The sequence below is a fragment of the Prunus avium genome, chromosome 3 (assembly GCF_965620075.1).
Source record: "Prunus avium chromosome 3, drPruAviu1.hap1.1, whole genome shotgun sequence".
In the NCBI taxonomy this organism is placed as follows: Eukaryota; Viridiplantae; Streptophyta; class Magnoliopsida; order Rosales; family Rosaceae; genus Prunus; species Prunus avium.
The window spans coordinates 30,550,180-30,568,027 of NC_142286.1; the positions used below are offsets into that span (position 1 = coordinate 30,550,180).

The window sequence follows — 17,848 nt, forward strand, 5'->3', positions numbered from 1 at the left end:
AAGCTTTTGTACGTTTAGGCTTCACTTAGATGGAAGAACGTGAAAGAAAGGGTTTAGATGGGACAATTAAGCTAAATTTGTTACAAAACTAGAAAACATTGGGCGGTACTTGAAAACAGTAACCCACTAGTTTATTACACCATTTTGTTTTCACGTTGACACATGAACATGATCTTAGAAAAAGGCAGTACTTGAAGCAAATAATTGCATATAATGAGAACCGAAACTCTGATTTAAGTTACAAGCTTATTCATCGAACGGCTGAAACACTTGGTCTATCTTCTCATCACCCACATGGTCAAGAGATGGTGGGTTCCACTACAATCAACCGCAACAGGTGTTCCTTAAATTTGCTTATCTTTAGAGATGACTGTAATCTTTAGAGATATGTACTGAAACTAATTTGATCGTAAATCGTAAGACGTAGAATTGGAAACATTTTAATAGAAACAGGAGATTAGTACCTTAGGGGCATTATCCTTGTCAATAGTGAGAGCTCTAATACCCTTTATATCAAAATAGAAGATTAGTACATTTCAAAAGCAGGGAGCAAGAGGGTGTTTCCAACATGGTATTGTTTATTCTTATATGTTCTCGTTATTAATATTGGTATACAACAATTACCTCATATACATCCTCAGATATTATGGCTCTTAGTATATTTGCATGCTTACCGAGATGCCCAGGAAGATGGGATAGTATATATGAGAAACCACAATCAGTATGAAAGCCAATACTAGCTTCCGGAGTGGCAAATACCTATCAAGAAATACGCCACAGAAAATTTTGATGTCACTATGCAGACATTGATATCAACCCAGTAAACACTAAAGATAGAGATGTTTCTATAAACATCTCACTAGGATCATATTCATACTCACAGTTTTTTCTGTGACTACCGAGAACTTCATTGGGACCATTAAAGATGCGCCTCCACCCATTGAAATTCCATGGACCAGAGCCACCTATTGATAACATGAATTCTTCAGTGATACCCTTAAATAGTGGCATAAACTTGGAATCATGCAGTCTACAGGGAACCCATTTTCAAATGGAAACGCAGGCAATAGGATTACTTTATTTCAAGCATTACCTGGGTTTTCTTATAAGTATGAATGTGAAAGCCAAGCCAATACATTCTGTAAGCCACTTCAAGGCAGGAATCCTCTGCCAAAGAAGGTTCAAGAGCAACTTCACTTTCTGTATATATTAAGTGTAAGTTCTGAAAGTCATATCAAATTGAACACTAACCTGTATCCGACATGATGCTGGTGCAGATCCAATTGTGCAGAGAGGTTAGAAGCTCTTCTCCTTTAGAAACCGATCCTTATAGCTTTAATTCTAGATGGGGTGAATTTCTGATTAGCTTGGGTATATCGGTTCTAGGAGGGAGCCTTCTATTTATATGTGCATCTCTCTAAGTGTCCTTGCCCATCAAGGAACACTTAGAGATATCCTTCATGCTATAGAATTAATGTATTTCAATCCTGATAGAATTAGGAATCCTTAAGCCTTTGCAAACCACTTTAAATACTGATAGTAGGCTGCCAAACGAGATAGAATTTGAGTCCTTGATGAATAATAAGTTCTTGCAATCCTTTATTGATTAGGAGATCACTTCAGTAGGATTAAGGCAATAAACCTTCTTACATTCTCCCACTTGATCACATAATCAATTAAGACTTATTATTCATCACTTAATGGCCATGTGGAACTCAGATCCTCTCTTATTCCTTTTATCAAGCCACTGTCATTTTGAAAATTCATAAGGGACTATCGAAGTACACTGGATATATAACATCCAAGACTTATACAACCACATATATGAATCTGCAAAACACATAAGGCTTCCAACTAGATTGAAAAACGAGAAACTGTTTGATTTTCTGTAAGTGTGATAAAACAAAACAGTTTCTTGCTCACCCTTCAAGACTACCAAGGTCTCTTTTCAAATAAACTTTAATGACTCAAATTATAGATTCAAACTGTAAACAATTGCTAGCATGATCACAGTTTGGCCTTCTTCTATTTGTCATTCAGTAAAACAGAATATGCAAAACTTAAATAAACAATACCATCAATTAAGTCTGCAAAAACAACATTTGTCTAAACAAAATTAGATAACAAAATTTAAAACAAAACAAAACTGTAAGGCTCTAACTCCCACTGACTCCCACTGACTTTAGGCATCAAAACTTAACTGCAGTCCCATACTAGCCACATGCCTATGAAAGACATGATTAGGTAAACCCTTATTTAAGGGATCTGCAATCATAAAATCTGTACCAATATGACTTAGAGCAGTCTCTCCATCTCGGATCTTTTCCTTTGCAGACAAAAACTTTAAATGTACATGTCTCATTCCACTTGACCTCTTGTTCCCTTGTGCAAAATATACTGCTGCAGAATTATCATTCCATAACTGAATTGGTCTTTGTATTGAATCTACAACTCTTAACATGGACATGAAATTCTTAAGCCACATTGCCATTGAAGTGGCTTCATAAACTGCCAGAAATTCTGCTTGCATCGTGGAGGTGGACACATACTGTTGTTTCACACTTCTCCATGCCACTGCAGCTCCTGCAAATAGAAAAACCACACCTGATGTACTTTTCTTAGTATCCAAGCACCCTGCAAAGTCTGCATCTGCATATCCTTCTAGCTGCAGATTTTCAACTCTTTTATAAACCAATTTGTATTCTTTAGTTCTTTGTAAGTACCTTAGTACCTTTTTCCCTGCAATCCAATGTGCTTGGCCTGGATTAGACTGAAATCTGCCAAGAACACTAATGCAGAATGCCAAGTCTGGTCTAGTGCAGACTTGTGCGTACATAAGGCTTCCTACCAATGAAGCATAAGGCTTGTCCTTCATCTCTAGTCTCTCTTGCTCAGTTTTAGGAGATTGCTCACTGCTTAACTTATCACCTTTTGAGAAGGGTACATCGCATCCGGTACAATTGTCCATATTGAATCTCTTAAGCACTTTTTCAATGTAAGCTTTTTGGCACAAACCTATCATCTTTCTTTCTCTATCCCTGCTGATTTCAATTCCCAAAACATAATTTGCTTCCCCTAGATCACTCATATCGAAATGATTTGATAGCATTCTTTTGGTGTCATGCAACATGGACAAATTGCTGCTAGCTAAAAGAATGTCATCCACATATAGCAACATGAAAATGAAATTCCTTCCATTGAATTTCATATAAATGCACTCATCTAATGGATTATCAATGAAACCTTGAGACTTGACAACTTCATCAAACTTGAGATACCATTGCCTTGATGCCTGTTTCAGGCCATAAATCGATTTTTGCAACCTGCATACCAGATTCTCATCCCCTTTTAAGGCAAAACCATCTGGCTGTTTCATATATATTTCTTCCATGAGATTTCCATTTAGGAAGGCTGTCTTTACGTCCATCTGATGAAGGTGCAAATCGAAATGTGCAACCAAAGCCATAATCACCCTGAATGAATCTTTTGTTGACACTGGAGAAAAAGTCTCATTGTAATCAACACCTTCTTCTTGTGTGTAGCCTTTTGCCACTAGTCTGGCTTTAAATCTATCTATCTTGCCTTGTGCATTTCTTTTGGTTTTGTAAACTATAGGTTTACAACCTTGTGGTAATTCAACTAATTTCCATACTCCATTTTTGCTCATTGATTCTAGCTCAGATTCCATAGCTGCAGACCACTGTGAACACTTGTCACTTTCCATAGCTTGTTTGAAATTTAAAGGATCCTCTTCAGTGTTGATATCAAACTCAGATTCTTGTAGGTAGACAAAATAATCGTTTGACAAAGCTGATCTCTTATGCCTTTGTGATCTCCTGAGTTGTAAGTGTGGATTTTGTGCTACCTGTTCTACTTGTATTTCTTCTACTGCAATTGGTTGAGTTTCTGTCACTGGATTTTCCTCTACTGCAATTTGCTGAGTTTCTGTCACGGGATTTTGTTCATGATTTCTGTCCTCATGTGTTGGTGAGGCTTGGTTTCCTTCCAAGGTATCAAAAGGTAAAATAGTCACTTCTGTTGTTTCATTTTCTTCTGCAGTCTCTTGATTTTCCAAAACTTCATCAAAATCAAAATCTGCATTGTCTAATTCTTCTTTCTCCTCCTCAATGAAGATTGCTCTTTGTGTTTCTACAAATCTAGTGTTATGTTTAGGACAATAAAACCTGTAACCTTTTGTCCTATCTGGATATCCCATGAAATAACAACTCACAGTTTTAGAGTCAAGCTTCTTCTGTACTGGATTATATAACTTTGCTTCTGCCTTACACCCCCAGGTCCTTAAGTGAGTTAGGCTAGGCTTCCTTTTGCACCAGATTTCGTAAGGTATATGGTTTGTAGCTTTGGTAGGTGCTCTATTGACTAGATAGTTGGCAGTTTTTAAAGCTTCTCCCCACAGAAAAACAGGAAGTTTTGTGCAGCACATCATACTTCTCACCATCTCTACTAAGGTTCTATTTCTTCTTTCTGAAACACCATTCTGTTGTGGTGTCCCAGGATTGGTATACTGAGCAACAATACCTTCTTGTTGCAGAAAACTTGCAAAAAGTCCAGGATTCCTTCCTCTTTCTGTGAACCTGCCATAAAACTCTCCTCCCCTATCTGATCTCACTACCTTTATCTTTAAATCTAACTGATTTTCAACTTCTGCTTTGTAGATTTTAAACATTTCTAGTGCCTTTGATTTTTCTGTTATCAGATATACATAACCATACCTTGAAAAGTCATCGGTAAAGGTGATGAAATATCTGTAACCATCATGAGTGTCCACTGGAAAAGGACCACAAATATCTGTGTGTATTATTTCAAGCAATTTCTCACTCCTTATAGCTCCTTTCTTTCTGAGATTTGTTAACTTTCCTTTTGCACATTCAATGCAAGTTTTATCTCTTTCATGGTGGTTAAGTGGAGGAAGTATTGATTCCTTGCTCAAGAGGTTCATTCTTTCTTTAGAGATGTGTCCAAGTCTCTTATGCCATAGTGTGTATGATTCTGTGTGACTTAACTGCTTTGTGCTTATCACGTTTACCATTTCTGTATTTTGATTTGGCAATTTGCAGTTCAAACGAAACATTCCATCAATCAACAATCCTTTTCCAATAAAAATTTTATTTCTGAAAATGGAGAAACCAGACTCATCAAACTCAAACTGTAAGTTTGATTTTACAAGCTTGCTAACTGATAACAAATTCCTTATCATAGAAGGAACATAAACGACATCAACTAATTCCAAAATAAAACCTGACTCCAACTCAAGACTAGCTAAACCAACAAAATCTACTTTAACTCTTTCTCCATTTCCCACGAACACCTTCAAGTCATCCTTGTTTGGCACCCTCTTTGTTTTGAACCCCTGCAATGAATTAGTCACATGAACTGTTGCACCACTGTCTAACCACCATGAATTAGATAAAACTTCAACTGTATTAGATTCATAAATTACAGAAACTTTTTCACTCTTACCTTTAGCCTTTTGCTTGTCCAACCAACGTTTGTACCTTCTGCAATCTCTTTTCATGTGCCCAAATTTCTTGCAGAAAAAACACTTTAATCCTACTGGACCTGTTCCTTTTGCAGTCTCATCTTTCTTTTGTTGCTTGCCTGCATATTTGTTCTTAGTCCATTCCTTAGGTTTGCTCTTAATATCCTGCACAAAATGCACTTGTTCTTTACCTTTGTCCTTTCTTATGCTTTGTTCTTCCTGCACACATATACCTATTAGATCAGCAACTGACCATATTTCTTTCTGAGCAATGTAAGTTGTTTTCAATTGTCTAAAGATGCTAGGCAGAGAGTTAATGGCAAAATGCACCATCATGGTTTCATCCACATTGACTTTCAAAGCTTTCAGTTTGTTTCCTATTTCAACCATGTTCAGAATGTGAGTCCTTATGCAGCCTTCTCCATTATATTTCATGTCTGTGTGTTTGCTCATGAGTGTGCCTATTTCTGCTTTCTTGGATCCTTGAAAATTCTCTGCAATAGCTTCAATGAACTCCTTAGCATTCTCAGTTTCAATGATACTGCCCCTGATTTCTTCTGAAATAGACCTCCTCATAATCAGAATTGCCATCTTATTGGCTTTAATCCACTTTGCATATTTTGCCTTAGTCTCGGCAGATGCATCATTTGCAGGTACTGCTAGGGCTTCATCAGTGAGAGCCATTTCATAATCCAAAAATCCGAGAGCAATTTCCACATCTTCTCTCCATTTCTTATAATTGGAGCCAGTGAGAGTTCGAATCGAGTTATGGTTGACTGTACATGTTTTTAAAACAAGAAAACACTTTATAAACATCTTTCCCCAAAAACTTTAATCAAACACACTCAATTCACATCTTTGGACAGTAAATTAAGTACGTTTATCGACACTGAAATATAAATAGATGTGAATTTCCTGAGCAAAAAAAACTTCCACATCTTTAGACAGAAGAAGATCTCTCACTAATCCATATCTATCCACATCCCATGTCGTTCCACCATGATAAAAACATATCAAACTGCTTACATCTTTGGACAGAAAGCCTTTCAATATGTTTTGTATCATGATGCAAATTTTTAGATCATAAACTTTGAATACAGTGATTATGCAAAAATTGAGCCGCTTTGGCTTGCTCAATTACTACACAAGAACTGTAAGCATAGATCTGAAAAACTGTCAAGAACATGATAAAGTTCATACTTTATACTGTTATCATGTTCATGCTTTATAACTTAAATAACTGTCAGTTTATTTTCTTTTAATTTTCCTGCACTGAATTTGTTAGGTAGAACATGATATAACTATGCTCTGATACCACATGTAAGTTCTGAAAGTCATATCAAATTGAACACTAACCTGTATCCGACATGATGCTGGTGCAGATCCAATTGTGCAGAGAGGTTAGAAGCTCTTCTCCTTTAGAAACCGATCCTTATAGCTTTAATTCTAGATGGGGTGAATTTCTGATTAGCTTGGGTATATCGGTTCTAGGAGGGAGCCTTCTATTTATATGTGCATCTCTCTAAGTGTCCTTGCCCATCAAGGAACACTTAGAGATATCATTCATGCTATAGAATTAATGTATTTCAATCCTGATAGAATTAGGAATCCTTAAGCCTTTGCAAACCACTTTAAATACTGATAGCAGGCTGCCAAACGAGATAGAATTTGAGTCCTTGATGAATAATAAGTTCTTGCAATCCTTTATTGATTAGGAGATCACTTCAGTAGGATTAAGGCAATAAACCTTCTTACATTAAGAACTTAAATATTTTCACAAGAGAAAGCATTTACTTGAGTTCCTGCCATCATAGAACATCTTCAAGTCCCCACCGGCTGAAAAAGCTCGACCAGATCCCTATACAAGAACACCAAAGCATATCAAGTGGCTAATATCTAAATGGAATTGAAAACTTCATCAAAGTTGTGCATTGATCTATTAAACCACGACCACCAATGCTAGTTCAAGATTTCAGGAAAAATTGGAAGTAACCTTGATAATTACAAGCTCAGCTTTATCATCTTTTTCCCACTTTTCCAAGTATTCTGCTAGCAAAGAAACCTGAGTGCAGTGAAAAAAAAGTGAATTAAGAACCCCAAAAAAAAAAAAAAAAAACCAAGAACTTAAACAAAACTAGTTGACTTTGTGAGCATACCACTTTTGATGAGATGACATTCAAATGACGAGGCCTGTTCAAGGTGATCAACCTCACATGGTCTATTTCTTCTCCAAGAACAACCTAAAAGATTACATAAACACCCATATGGTAATTACTAATTAGCAGACAGTTATCATGTTCACTATTTGCAAGAAGAAAACTGAAAATATAAACATCAAAAGAAAGGTTGGTGCAATTACAAATGCACAAGGAGATTACCTCATCTGAATTTACAACTTCTTGTGCCATTTAAATGATCAATTAACTAGTGGATTAGAAGCCAACAAGCTGCACAAACAAATTAACAACAAGGGGCAATGAGGAAAACATGAATTTTTTGAGCAGTGAACTAATCCCAGATAATTAGTTCCAGAATCGGGGGCCAACCGCCAAGAAACTTGCCCATTTCATTCCAATCTTTCAAAGTAGAATTAGAAGCATTGCAGTTCAATTTTTTTGAGCTGACTCGACAGCAAATCTATCAAAGAAGCAATGAGAACTTACATGAACCGTGGAGCTTGTACAAAAAATGCAGCGACCAAAGTGGGTTTGTGAAGAGGGTGACGATGGTGCAGTATTTAACGTTGGCTATTGACTGTTTGATAGCTACTCGTTTGTTAGAGAGAGAGAGAGAGAGAGAGAGAGAGCATCCATGTCCAAGTCTTTATCTTTATGTCCAGCTGTTTCTCTAAGCCTTGCTGTGTACGTTTAATCTACCAACCACCACCAACTACACCATGGTTTTGATCCATTGAGATTAGCTACGGCCTACGAGTGTGGTTGCCAATTTACCACCAACACCACCCATCATTTACTCCTCTCTTTTTTCATTTTTCATTTTCGGACTTATGGGAAAGGTAGATGAGGAAGTTTCATCAAAACCAGATTTTTCCTTGCGGTTTCTTACTACTTTTCTCTTTTAAATGTAGTTTCTTAGATTATTGAGAGTAACCGGAGTTATGGAAGCTTCCGCAGTCATAAAACCCACAAGGAACAAAAGCCTCTTTTTATCTTTTTAACATAGGACAAAGAAAAGTTGCCACTTAACTCGCTACTATACAAAATTTGTGATTTTCAAAACCTGTAGAAAGTCACTTCCTTAATTCCGCAATGATGGTTAAATAGTTCAATGCATGTTTTGGCATCTATTGAATTCAACTGCAATTTTATTTACAATGGTACAGTTCAATAATTTCAAATCAATAGTTATATCTTCTTACATATTTTTTTACATACTCAAATAAAATAAAATGGATAAACTTAATAACACTAAAAATTGTACCACTGAAATATTATCAAAGAGATCTTTAAAAAAAAATTCGTGCCAAACTTGTATATTTGGATTTTCTTCAAAAATATAGGCAAAGAAAGGTTGCATACTACACATGCATTAATTGGTATTATACATTAATGGCATAATGCATTAATTGCTGTATTTTTTATATTTTTTATTGACATGTGGGTCCCATGATTAGCCTATTGCGATCCAATAAAAGGTTCATCACATAGCCCTCTCTATTGCAATGAACTAAATTACACCATTGCAAGTGAGATTTTACTATTTTAAATCAAGGGTTAATCGTTGTATTAGTCCCTAAACTTAGACCCGTTTTGCATTTGAGTCCCTCAATTTCCAAAATCGTTCCCGTGATCCTTCAACTTCAGTTTCGTTAGGACAAATGGCCATGCTGTCAATTTTGTTAACTTTTTAGTTAAATGCAGGGGCAAAATGGTATTTTTGTAAAATCCACCATGCATGCATGAAAGAGAACCTTAAATCTAAAATGTAAAATCTACCCCACAAGCTGCTTCGACCTATAAGTGCCAAACTTTCAGGTACAGAAAACCTCAAGCATTTATCATAAGAATATAAGTAAACATTATTACAAAGTGGGTAAACATTCAATTTAGCTCTTGGTTAAGCATGAACAATCAAACTAGACCTTATTTTAATTATTCTGAAAGATAAGAATAATGCTTGTGATTTTCTATTTGTCTGAGCAATAGCACCATGCCACTGCTCATCTGAATTTTATCTTTTGTGTGGGTCTTTTTGGTCGTTTCTACTGATATTTCCCCCTCTATTTCTGGTGGTCTCTCAAGACACGGATAATTTGTGACCAAATTGAGATAAATTCAACCAATTAGCTAGCCACTGTGAGTAATTTCAATTAGCAAATAGTTAAGCTTTTGTACGTTTAGGCTCCATTTAGATGGAAGAACGTGAAAGAAAGGATTTAGATGTGATAAAACTAGAAAACATTAGACAGTACTTGAAAACAATAACCCAATAGTTTATTACACCATTATGTTTTCACATTGACACATGAACATGATCTTAAAAAAAGGCAGAACTTGAAGCAAATAATTGCATACAATGAGAACCGAAACTCTGATTTAAGTTACAAGCTTATTCATCGAACCGAATAACTAACGAAAATCGGCTTGGGGAGATACAACATAGGAGAACAATACATTACTTCAAGGAACAAGCTCACAGCTGATCAGAAATGCATCTTGTTTAGTCAGTCACCTTCAAAGATGCATAAGGTGAATTCTCATATTTTCCATCCCACCTGCAATTTTGATTGAATAAAAAGCATGTTCATGATTCTATCCTGAGCCAAAACATTGTCCAGATTATAAATTATGAAGCTACCCTTACCTGTGTTTTTCCTTTTCAGGAATCTGGAGCTCCAAATCTTCTTCAAACAGCTGAAACACTTGGTCTATCTTCTCATCACCCACATTGTCAAGAGATGGTGGGTTCCACTACAACCAAATACAACAGGAGTTCCTTAGATTTGCTTGTCTTGAGAGATGACTATGTAATCTTTAGAGATATGTACTCAAACTAATTTGATCGTAAACCGTAACACATAGAATTGGAAACATTTAATAGAAAGAGAAGATGGTACCTTAGGGGCATTATCCTTGTCAATAGTGAGAGCTCTAATACCCTTTATATCAAAATAGAAGATTAGTAAACTTCAGAAGCAGGGAGCAAGAGGGTGTTTCCAACATGGGATTGTTTATTCTTATATGTTCTCGTTATTAATATTGGTATACAACAATTACCTCATATACATCCTCAGATATTATGGCTCTTAGTATATTGATTGTGAGTCTAAATTCCTTCTTCAGACTTTCAGGCAATGTTTGCTTCCTGCCTTTGCGAATCTGGAGAATACAAGGTCAGAGGCAGCTTAAGCATGAAAAGGGCAGAAGGAATTATCTACGGGTTGCATTTCCATACATGTTCAAATCAGAGAGACACAGACCAAAACAGATGATGGCATCTTTACTAACAAGCAATACCATGGCTACTGCCTTTTGAAAACGTATTCACTAGGACTTAAAACCTAATGTGCAACTGATCAAACTGCGAGAAACCATACCGATCTCAGTGTTATTCTCAATCCTGTAGGGGATGATCTTTTTAAGCCCTTAAGAACTGGACCTATCCATCCATTTCCTTCTTTGGTTGCCTCTGCTTCCTGAAAAACAAACACACATTTGTAGAATTTACGCCTGAGCAAATACCTGAATCTCCATTTTTACGAAGAAATTGTTCATTATTCTGTTACATCAGAAATGAGCAAAAGGTAACTTACAAATGATTTTATAATCTCAGCCACTGTATCTTTGGAGAAGCACTCATCAATTATTGACTGCCTGAAAGGTAAGGAAAGGTTACTGAGATCGAGATATGAAGCTTTGCATGTTAATGTTAAGGATTGAAGTGGAATTAACAATTAAACACCAGCAACTAAGATTTATTACTTGTTTAAAACACTTTCTTCATCAGGCTGGACTTCCACCGCAAATTCTTCAATCGCAGCTTTGACTGCATTCTCATCTCCAGAGTTTAAGCTTATCAAACGCTTCTCTAGATCCGACAATTTCTGATGAACAAAAACAGTGCAATAGCAAATTTTAGTTTGACATAGTAACTATGAAGAAGAATTATATCAAAGAATCTAATAATGATGGATGTGTATAACGCAGTCTCTTAGCTTTTCAGATCACTTGAGGGGCAAATCTTGTGAGCTAATACTTCTGAGACTTGGTTTCGGAGGAAGAAAATTATAGTGAAGGAATGAGAAAATCACCTCAAGAGGGACAAAATGGGTTGCCAATCCAGCAGCAACCAATTCCTTACCATTCAGTCTTGCTCCTGTTAAGGCAAAGAACTCCCCTGCGTTCCCCACACGATACCAATCAATTTCAGTAAAATCCAGGAAAAACTATTTCCCCCTATATTTGCATGCTTACCGAGATGCCCAGGAAGATGGGATAGTATATATGAGAAACCACAATCAGTATGAAAGCCAATACTAGCTTCCGGAGTGGCAAATACCTGTCATGAAATATGCCACAGAAAATTTTGACGTCACTATGCAGACATAGATATCAACCCAGTAAACACTAAAGATAGAGGTGTTTCTATAAACATCTCACTAGGATCATATTCATACTCACAGTTTTTTCTGTGACTACCGAGAACTTCATTGGGACCATTAAAGATGCGCCTCCACCCATTGAAATTCCATGGACCAGAGCCACCTATTGATAACATGAATTCTTCAGTGATACCCTTAAATAGTGGCATAAACTTGGAATCATGCAGTCTACAGGGAACCCATTTTCAAATGGAAACGCAGGCAATAGGATTACTTTATTTCAAGCATTACCTGGGTTTTCTTATAAGTATGAATGTGATAGCCAAGCCAATACATTCTGTAAGCCACTTCAAGGCAGGAATCCTCTGCCAAAGAAGGTTCAAGAGCAACTTCACTTTCTGTATATATTAAGAACTTAAATATTTTCACAAGAGAAAGCATTTACTTGAGTTCTTGCCATCATAGAACATCTTCAAGTCCCCACCGGCTGAAAAAGCTCGACCCGATCCCTATACAAGAACACCAAAGCATATCAAGTGGCTAATATCTAAATGGGATTGAAAACTTCATCAAAGTTGTGCATTGATCTATTAAACCACGACCACCAATGCTAGTTCAAGATTTCAGGAAAAATTGGAAGTAACCTTGATAATTACAAGCTCAGCTTTATCATCTTTTTCCCACTTTTCCAAGTATTCTGCTAGCAAAGAAACCTGAGTGCAGTGAAAAAAAAGTGAATTAAGAACCCCAAAAAAAAAAAAAAAAAAAACCAAGAACTTAAACAAAACTAGTTGACGTTGTGAGCATACCACTTTTGATGAGATGACGTTCAAATGACGAGGCCTGTTCAAGGTGATCAACCTCACATGGTCTATTTCTTCTCCAAGAACAACCTAAAAGATTACATAAACACCCATATGGTAATTACTAATTAGCAGACAGTTATCATGTTCACTATTTGCAAGAAGAAAACTAAAAATATAAACATCCAAAGAAAGGTTGGTGCAATTACAATTGCACAAGGAGATTACCTCATCTGAATTTACAACTTCTTGTGCCATTTAAATGATCAATTAACTAGTGGATTAGAAGCCAACAAGCTGCACAAACAAATTAACAACAAGGGGCAATGAGGAAAACATGAATTTTTTGAGCAGTGAACTAATCCCAGATAATTAGTTCCGGAATTGTGGGGCAACCGCCAAGAAACTTGCCCATTTCATTCCAATCTTTCAAAGTAGAATTAGAAGCATTGCAGTTTAATTTTTTTGAGCTAACTCGACAGCAAATCGATCAAAGAAGCAGTGAGAACTTACATGAACCGTGGAGCTCTTGTACAAAAAATGCAGCGACCAAAGTGGGTTTGTGAAGAGGTTGATGATGGTGCAGTATTTAACGTTGGCTATTGACTGTTTGACTGTTTGCTAGCTACTTAAGTAGCTCGTTTGTTAGAGAGAGAGAGAGAGAGAGAGAGAGAGAGAGAGCATCCACGTCCAAGTCTCTATTTTTATGGCCAGCAATTTCTCCAAGTCTTGCCGTGTATGTTTAAACTACCAACATACCGTGGTTTTGATCCACTGTGGTTAGCTACAGTGTGATTGCCAGATTTTTCATTTTTGGACTTATGGGAAAGGTAGATGAGGAAGTTTTATCAAAACCAGATTTTTCCTTCTGGTTTCTTAGATTATCCGAAGTTATGGAAGCTTCCACGTTCGTAAAACCCACAAGGAACAAAAGCCTCTGTTCATCTTTTTAACGTAGGACAAAGAAAAGTTGCCACTTAACTCGCTAATATACAAAATTTGGGATTTTCAAAACCTGTAGAAAGTCGCTTCATTAATTTCTCCGCTTAAAGCATCCGCAATCATGCCTCAATCATGGTTCAATAATTCAATGTATATTTTGGCATCTATGGAATTGAATTGCAATTTTAGTTACAATGGTACAGTTTAATAGTTTCAAATCAATAGTTATATCTTCAAATCAATAATTAATAGTTTACTCAAATAGATTAAAATGAATAAACGTAATAACACTAAAAATTGTACCATTAAAATATTATCAAAGAGATCTTCAAAAATATACCAATTTTGAATATATCTAAAGAGAAAAAAAAATTAATTTGGTGACAAACATGTTTATTTGGATTTTCTTCAAAAATATAGGCAAAGAAAGATTCAAGTATCCATGCTACACATGCATTAATTGGAGAAATATATAATAGTACGGTATCACCACGTGAGCTGGTAATACTTCCATTCAAAAAGGGAATGCTAGCAATCTTCTCTCTAATCTTCTCTTTTGAACATTCTCCCTTTTTAGCATGACATGTGTCACTTACTTACCCTTAAAACAATGTCATTAATGCACCAGACAATTTAGTTTTTTATTTTCCAAATTTACCCTTATTAAATGTATTAATAATATAATAATATATTTAATTACACATAATACATTAAGAGGGTGTATTGAATTGAGATTTTAAAAGACTATTTATAGATAAATAAGTCCAGTGGATTTTAAAAGACTATTTAGGAATGTAACGACTTATAAGATTTTTATAATCAAGATTTTTTACGTTTGGATTTTAAAAGATTTATATCATAAGAAGTTATAAGATTTGAAAGGACCACATGGATCTTTTACTTCCCCGTCAAGTCTCTCCCACTTTAATCATCAACCGCCCTCTTCCCACCCCACCCCACCCCACCCCACCCTACCCCACACCCAACTAATCTAACCACCAAACCCAGGCCTTATTCTCTGTTCCAACTTGTCTTAGCCTTCTTTTCTTCTCCAACCTGTCTCATCCCAAACCCACCCTATCCTCGACGCAGTGTAGGCGTGGCCCCATTTTGATTCTCTATTACTACTAAAATCAATTCCAAGATTTATCGAAGGAATGTATCAGCAAATATTTTTACAATTGAAACCCAATTTTACTCTTCCAAATAATCTTTGGAATTTGGATGAAAAAAATAGTCCTTTTGTCGCGCCACACTCACCCAGTAACAGTTGATTTACTTGGTGCAATTTGTTTTTATGATATGAAATTTAGGATTTGGATTTGTTCTTTTCTTCATTATATGGCAGCCTTGGCCGCATGAGATGGGTGTCTCAGGTTTTTTTTTTTTCCTACAACAGTTTTGGGGTGGTGGGGTGGGGGTTTGACGTGGAAGAGGAAGAGGAAGACGAAGGGAGAAAGACTTAGTTTTTTTAAAAAAATAATTTTTATTTATTTATTTATTGTTTTTTAATTATGAAAAAAGGCATGGCATTACCCTTTTCTTATTTAATTTTTTGGGTTATTTGCAGCAATGGTCCCTCAACTATACCCATAGTTATAGTTTGGTCACTCAATTCAATTATTAGTTGCAGAAGTCACTCAAGTAGGTGTTGTGTTGCACCATTAGTCCTTCTGTCAAACTCTGTTAAATTTTATGTCAAAAGTGAGGGTAACTTTGGAAGTTCATCCACAACCCTCCCCTTCCTCAACAACCCTCCCTTTCTCTCTCTCTTTCTCTCTCTGAGCAAACTTGAACAGCCACTATAGCAGTATTTTCATCATGCCTAAACGGTACCGATAAGGTCCTAAAGAACTGTTGAACCATCCCATTCAAGCACGCCCCGAAATCCGCCCCGACTTGCCCGATCCTGTTACCAATATTGAGAATCGCGGAAACCCCATTAATCCCGGAGTTCTCGGCCACCAACCCAACAAAGTCTCTCTTGCCGAAACTTTGGTTCGAGAACTCGAGATTGAAGAGCTTCGACGTGTTAGGGTTAGGCCAAGCGAACGACGGCGTACTAATGTGGGATTGAATCAAACCCGTGAAGCCCTGCGCGAGTGATCGGTTCATAATTGTATATCATTTGTACCCTTCTAGCTTATGATTTGGTTATGTTATTGAGTTAAACTTGTGCTTTTAATCCATTTTCTGTTTTGATAAGTCCATAATTTCATACACTTGCATGCCTTCTTTACTTAGTGATTTTGCTTAGTTTCTCTTTATTTTGAGTCACTTACCTCTATTTGTGTGTTTTGTAGGTTAAGATAGCAAGAGATCACATTTGATGCAATCCATGCATGTTAAGGGCTGATTGGCAAAGAGCAAGAGCTTAAAGACAAAACCAAAGTTGGGCCACACTTCTTGTCAGTCCAGTTTCGTAAGTCACCTTGCAGGTCTCATTTCAGCAATCTGCACAACTCGGATGAGGAGACATTCTTCATAGAAGTTGTTCAATTGGGTGTCTAGTATAACATATCCAAAATTCAGCCCAATTGAACATATGTGGAGTCCTTAGCCCGTCCAACACTGAACCATGCTCAGGAGGATTTGCAGCTGCCAGCTTTGAGCCTTGTCTCCTCCTTTAAGCCATGTGCCTCACCCATGCTGCAACTGACTTTGGATCCAACATAATGAGTGAAGTGGGGAGGCATTCCAGCTATGAAATTCTAAAGGAGCAAGTTGGTACATGCTGGAGTTATTATAGAGAAAGCATGTGCATGCATGTAAAGCAAAGAAATGAAATGAAGTTAATTCCAGTCTCTGTTCGGCTGCCAACTTTCAAGGCCCAAAACACACACTTCTACTGCTCCGATAGGAATACTTTCTTCATAGAAGTTGTTCCAATGGGTGTCTAGTATAACATATCCAAATTTGAGCCCCATTGGATACGTTTTGAAACCTCTGGCCTTCCTACACCAAGACTGGTTCAGAAAACTCGTTTTTCAGCAACCAAAAGGCAACCACATGGGTTGGCAACCAAAAGGCAACCACATGGGTTGGCAGCAAAGGCAGCCACATCTGATCACCTTTGAACCCATGTGAAGATGCTTGAGGTGCAGCAAAAGATGAAGGATGGTGTGGGAATCCATCATGTTGTTCCTCCCTCTTAGCCCTATAAATAGAGAAGCCTTCAAGCTTCATAAATCACACCCCAAGGGGGGGAGCTCTCAAACACTTCTCTAGAGCTCCATTCCCTTCTCTCCCTCAAATTCTCTTAGTTTCCTTTCTAGTTTTAAATTGTTGTAATGAAATATTTGTGCTGAAATTCTCCTTAAGTTTTCTTAGTTCCACTTTACTTTTATTGTAATGTACATTCTTTCTTAAGTATTCAAGTTTAATTAGTTTCCAAGTTTCAATTATGGTTTTTGTTCTTATTCATTATGCTTATAAGTTAATATGCTAGTTTGAATGATTGATCACCATTTAGGCTTGCATGTTAGCTATCTTGGTTTGAATTAAGAGTAGACACCATACTTTAATTCGAATTGAACTATGAATAGGAAGAGTATGTATGGACATTCGACAACAGGGATTAGATACATGCTTGGTTGTTTAAATTGTTCTTCTATGCTTAATGGGTTCCTAATGCTTAATTTTAGGTTAGACAACAAATGATCAAATTAGGGAATTAGGAACACAAGGTTAGGACCAAACACCATGGCCTAATCATACTTTAGCTAGAATCAATCCGTTAATCTAATTGAACTTGGGAACTTATCTACTTGAGTTATTTTCTTTTCTTTCTTTCTTGTTTTATTTATTTTCTTTCTTGTTATTCTGTTTTGTGTAGGAAAACTGAATTGGATTATTCAATCACCAATCCCTGTGGAATCGACCTCGCACTTACATATCTTATACTACCGAACGGCTCGTGCACTTGTGAGTATCACAAGTTGAAGATGCAGCTGAATCCATTTTGGTGCAGCTGAATCGACGCAACAGCGAGGCGGTCCACTAAGTCCTGGCCATGGCGCTAAACCTCCTCCCAAGTTTCGA

General features: G+C 36.7%; 3 protein-coding genes across 4 annotated transcripts; all 3 read right to left on the minus strand.

Moving 5' to 3' along the window:
• Positions 1-66: 66 nt before the first annotated feature.
• LOC148295918 (3-hydroxyisobutyryl-CoA hydrolase-like protein 5) lies at positions 67-8,516 on the minus strand. The gene is made up of 10 exons (XM_088249987.1): positions 8,164-8,516; positions 7,879-7,947; positions 7,657-7,740; positions 7,494-7,562; positions 7,295-7,358; positions 1,094-1,167; positions 882-965; positions 625-759; positions 465-506; positions 67-318 (listed from the first exon to the last, which is right to left on the minus strand). The coding sequence occupies exons 2-10, from the start codon at positions 7,906-7,908 to the stop codon at positions 247-249; spliced, it is 654 nt and encodes a 217-aa protein (XP_088106113.1). The 5' UTR covers positions 7,909-7,947; positions 8,164-8,516; the 3' UTR covers positions 67-246.
• On the minus strand, positions 5,101-7,264 carry LOC110757071 (uncharacterized). Of its 2 annotated transcripts, XM_021958599.2 has the most exons (4): positions 6,857-7,264; positions 5,831-6,276; positions 5,482-5,719; positions 5,101-5,371 (listed from the first exon to the last, which is right to left on the minus strand). In XM_021958599.2, exons 1-4 carry the CDS (start codon positions 6,867-6,869, stop codon positions 5,337-5,339), a joined length of 732 nt encoding a protein of 243 aa, XP_021814291.2. In that variant the 5' UTR covers positions 6,870-7,264; the 3' UTR covers positions 5,101-5,336. The 2 variants fall into 2 exon arrangements, with proteins under 2 accessions (XP_021814291.2, XP_088106112.1); XM_088249986.1 differs by having other exon boundaries at positions 5,482-6,276; positions 6,857-7,260.
• A 1,416-nt stretch (positions 8,517-9,932) lies between the features above and the next one.
• Positions 9,933-13,653, minus strand: LOC110765937 (ATP-dependent caseinolytic (Clp) protease/crotonase family protein). The gene is made up of 16 exons (XM_088249985.1): positions 13,379-13,653; positions 13,094-13,162; positions 12,872-12,955; positions 12,707-12,775; positions 12,508-12,571; positions 12,354-12,427; positions 12,142-12,225; positions 11,935-12,019; positions 11,772-11,857; positions 11,443-11,564; positions 11,274-11,334; positions 11,058-11,156; positions 10,738-10,839; positions 10,578-10,619; positions 10,325-10,431; positions 9,933-10,235 (listed from the first exon to the last, which is right to left on the minus strand). Exons 2-16 carry the CDS (start codon positions 13,121-13,123, stop codon positions 10,181-10,183), a joined length of 1,164 nt encoding a protein of 387 aa, XP_088106111.1. The 5' UTR covers positions 13,124-13,162; positions 13,379-13,653; the 3' UTR covers positions 9,933-10,180.
• Positions 13,654-17,848: the final 4,195 nt, after the last annotated feature.

Excerpts from the sequence above, each read along its gene's own strand:
- LOC110757071 (XM_088249986.1), bottom strand. Across the intron at positions 5,372-5,481 it reads GGACAAGCAAAAGGCTAAAG|GGGTTCAAAACAAAGAGGGT; the intron begins GTAAGAGTGAAA and ends AATTCATTGCAG.
- LOC148295918 (XM_088249987.1), bottom strand. The coding sequence starts at position 7,908 with ATGGCACAAGAAGTTGTAAATTCAGATGAG. Across the intron at positions 1,168-7,294 it reads CTATGATGGCAGGAACTCAA|AGGATTCCTGCCTTGAAGTG; the intron begins GTAAATGCTTTC and ends CTTCTTTGGCAG. Across the intron at positions 319-464 it reads ACAAGGATAATGCCCCTAAG|TGGAACCCACCATCTCTTGA; the intron begins GTACTAATCTCC and ends GGTTGATTGTAG.
- LOC110765937 (XM_088249985.1), bottom strand. The coding sequence starts at position 13,123 with ATGGCACAAGAAGTTGTAAATTCAGATGAG. Across the intron at positions 12,428-12,507 it reads CTATGATGGCAAGAACTCAA|AGGATTCCTGCCTTGAAGTG; the intron begins GTAAATGCTTTC and ends CTTCTTTGGCAG. Across the intron at positions 11,157-11,273 it reads CTGAGATTATAAAATCATTT|GAAGCAGAGGCAACCAAAGA; the intron begins GTAAGTTACCTT and ends TTTGTTTTTCAG.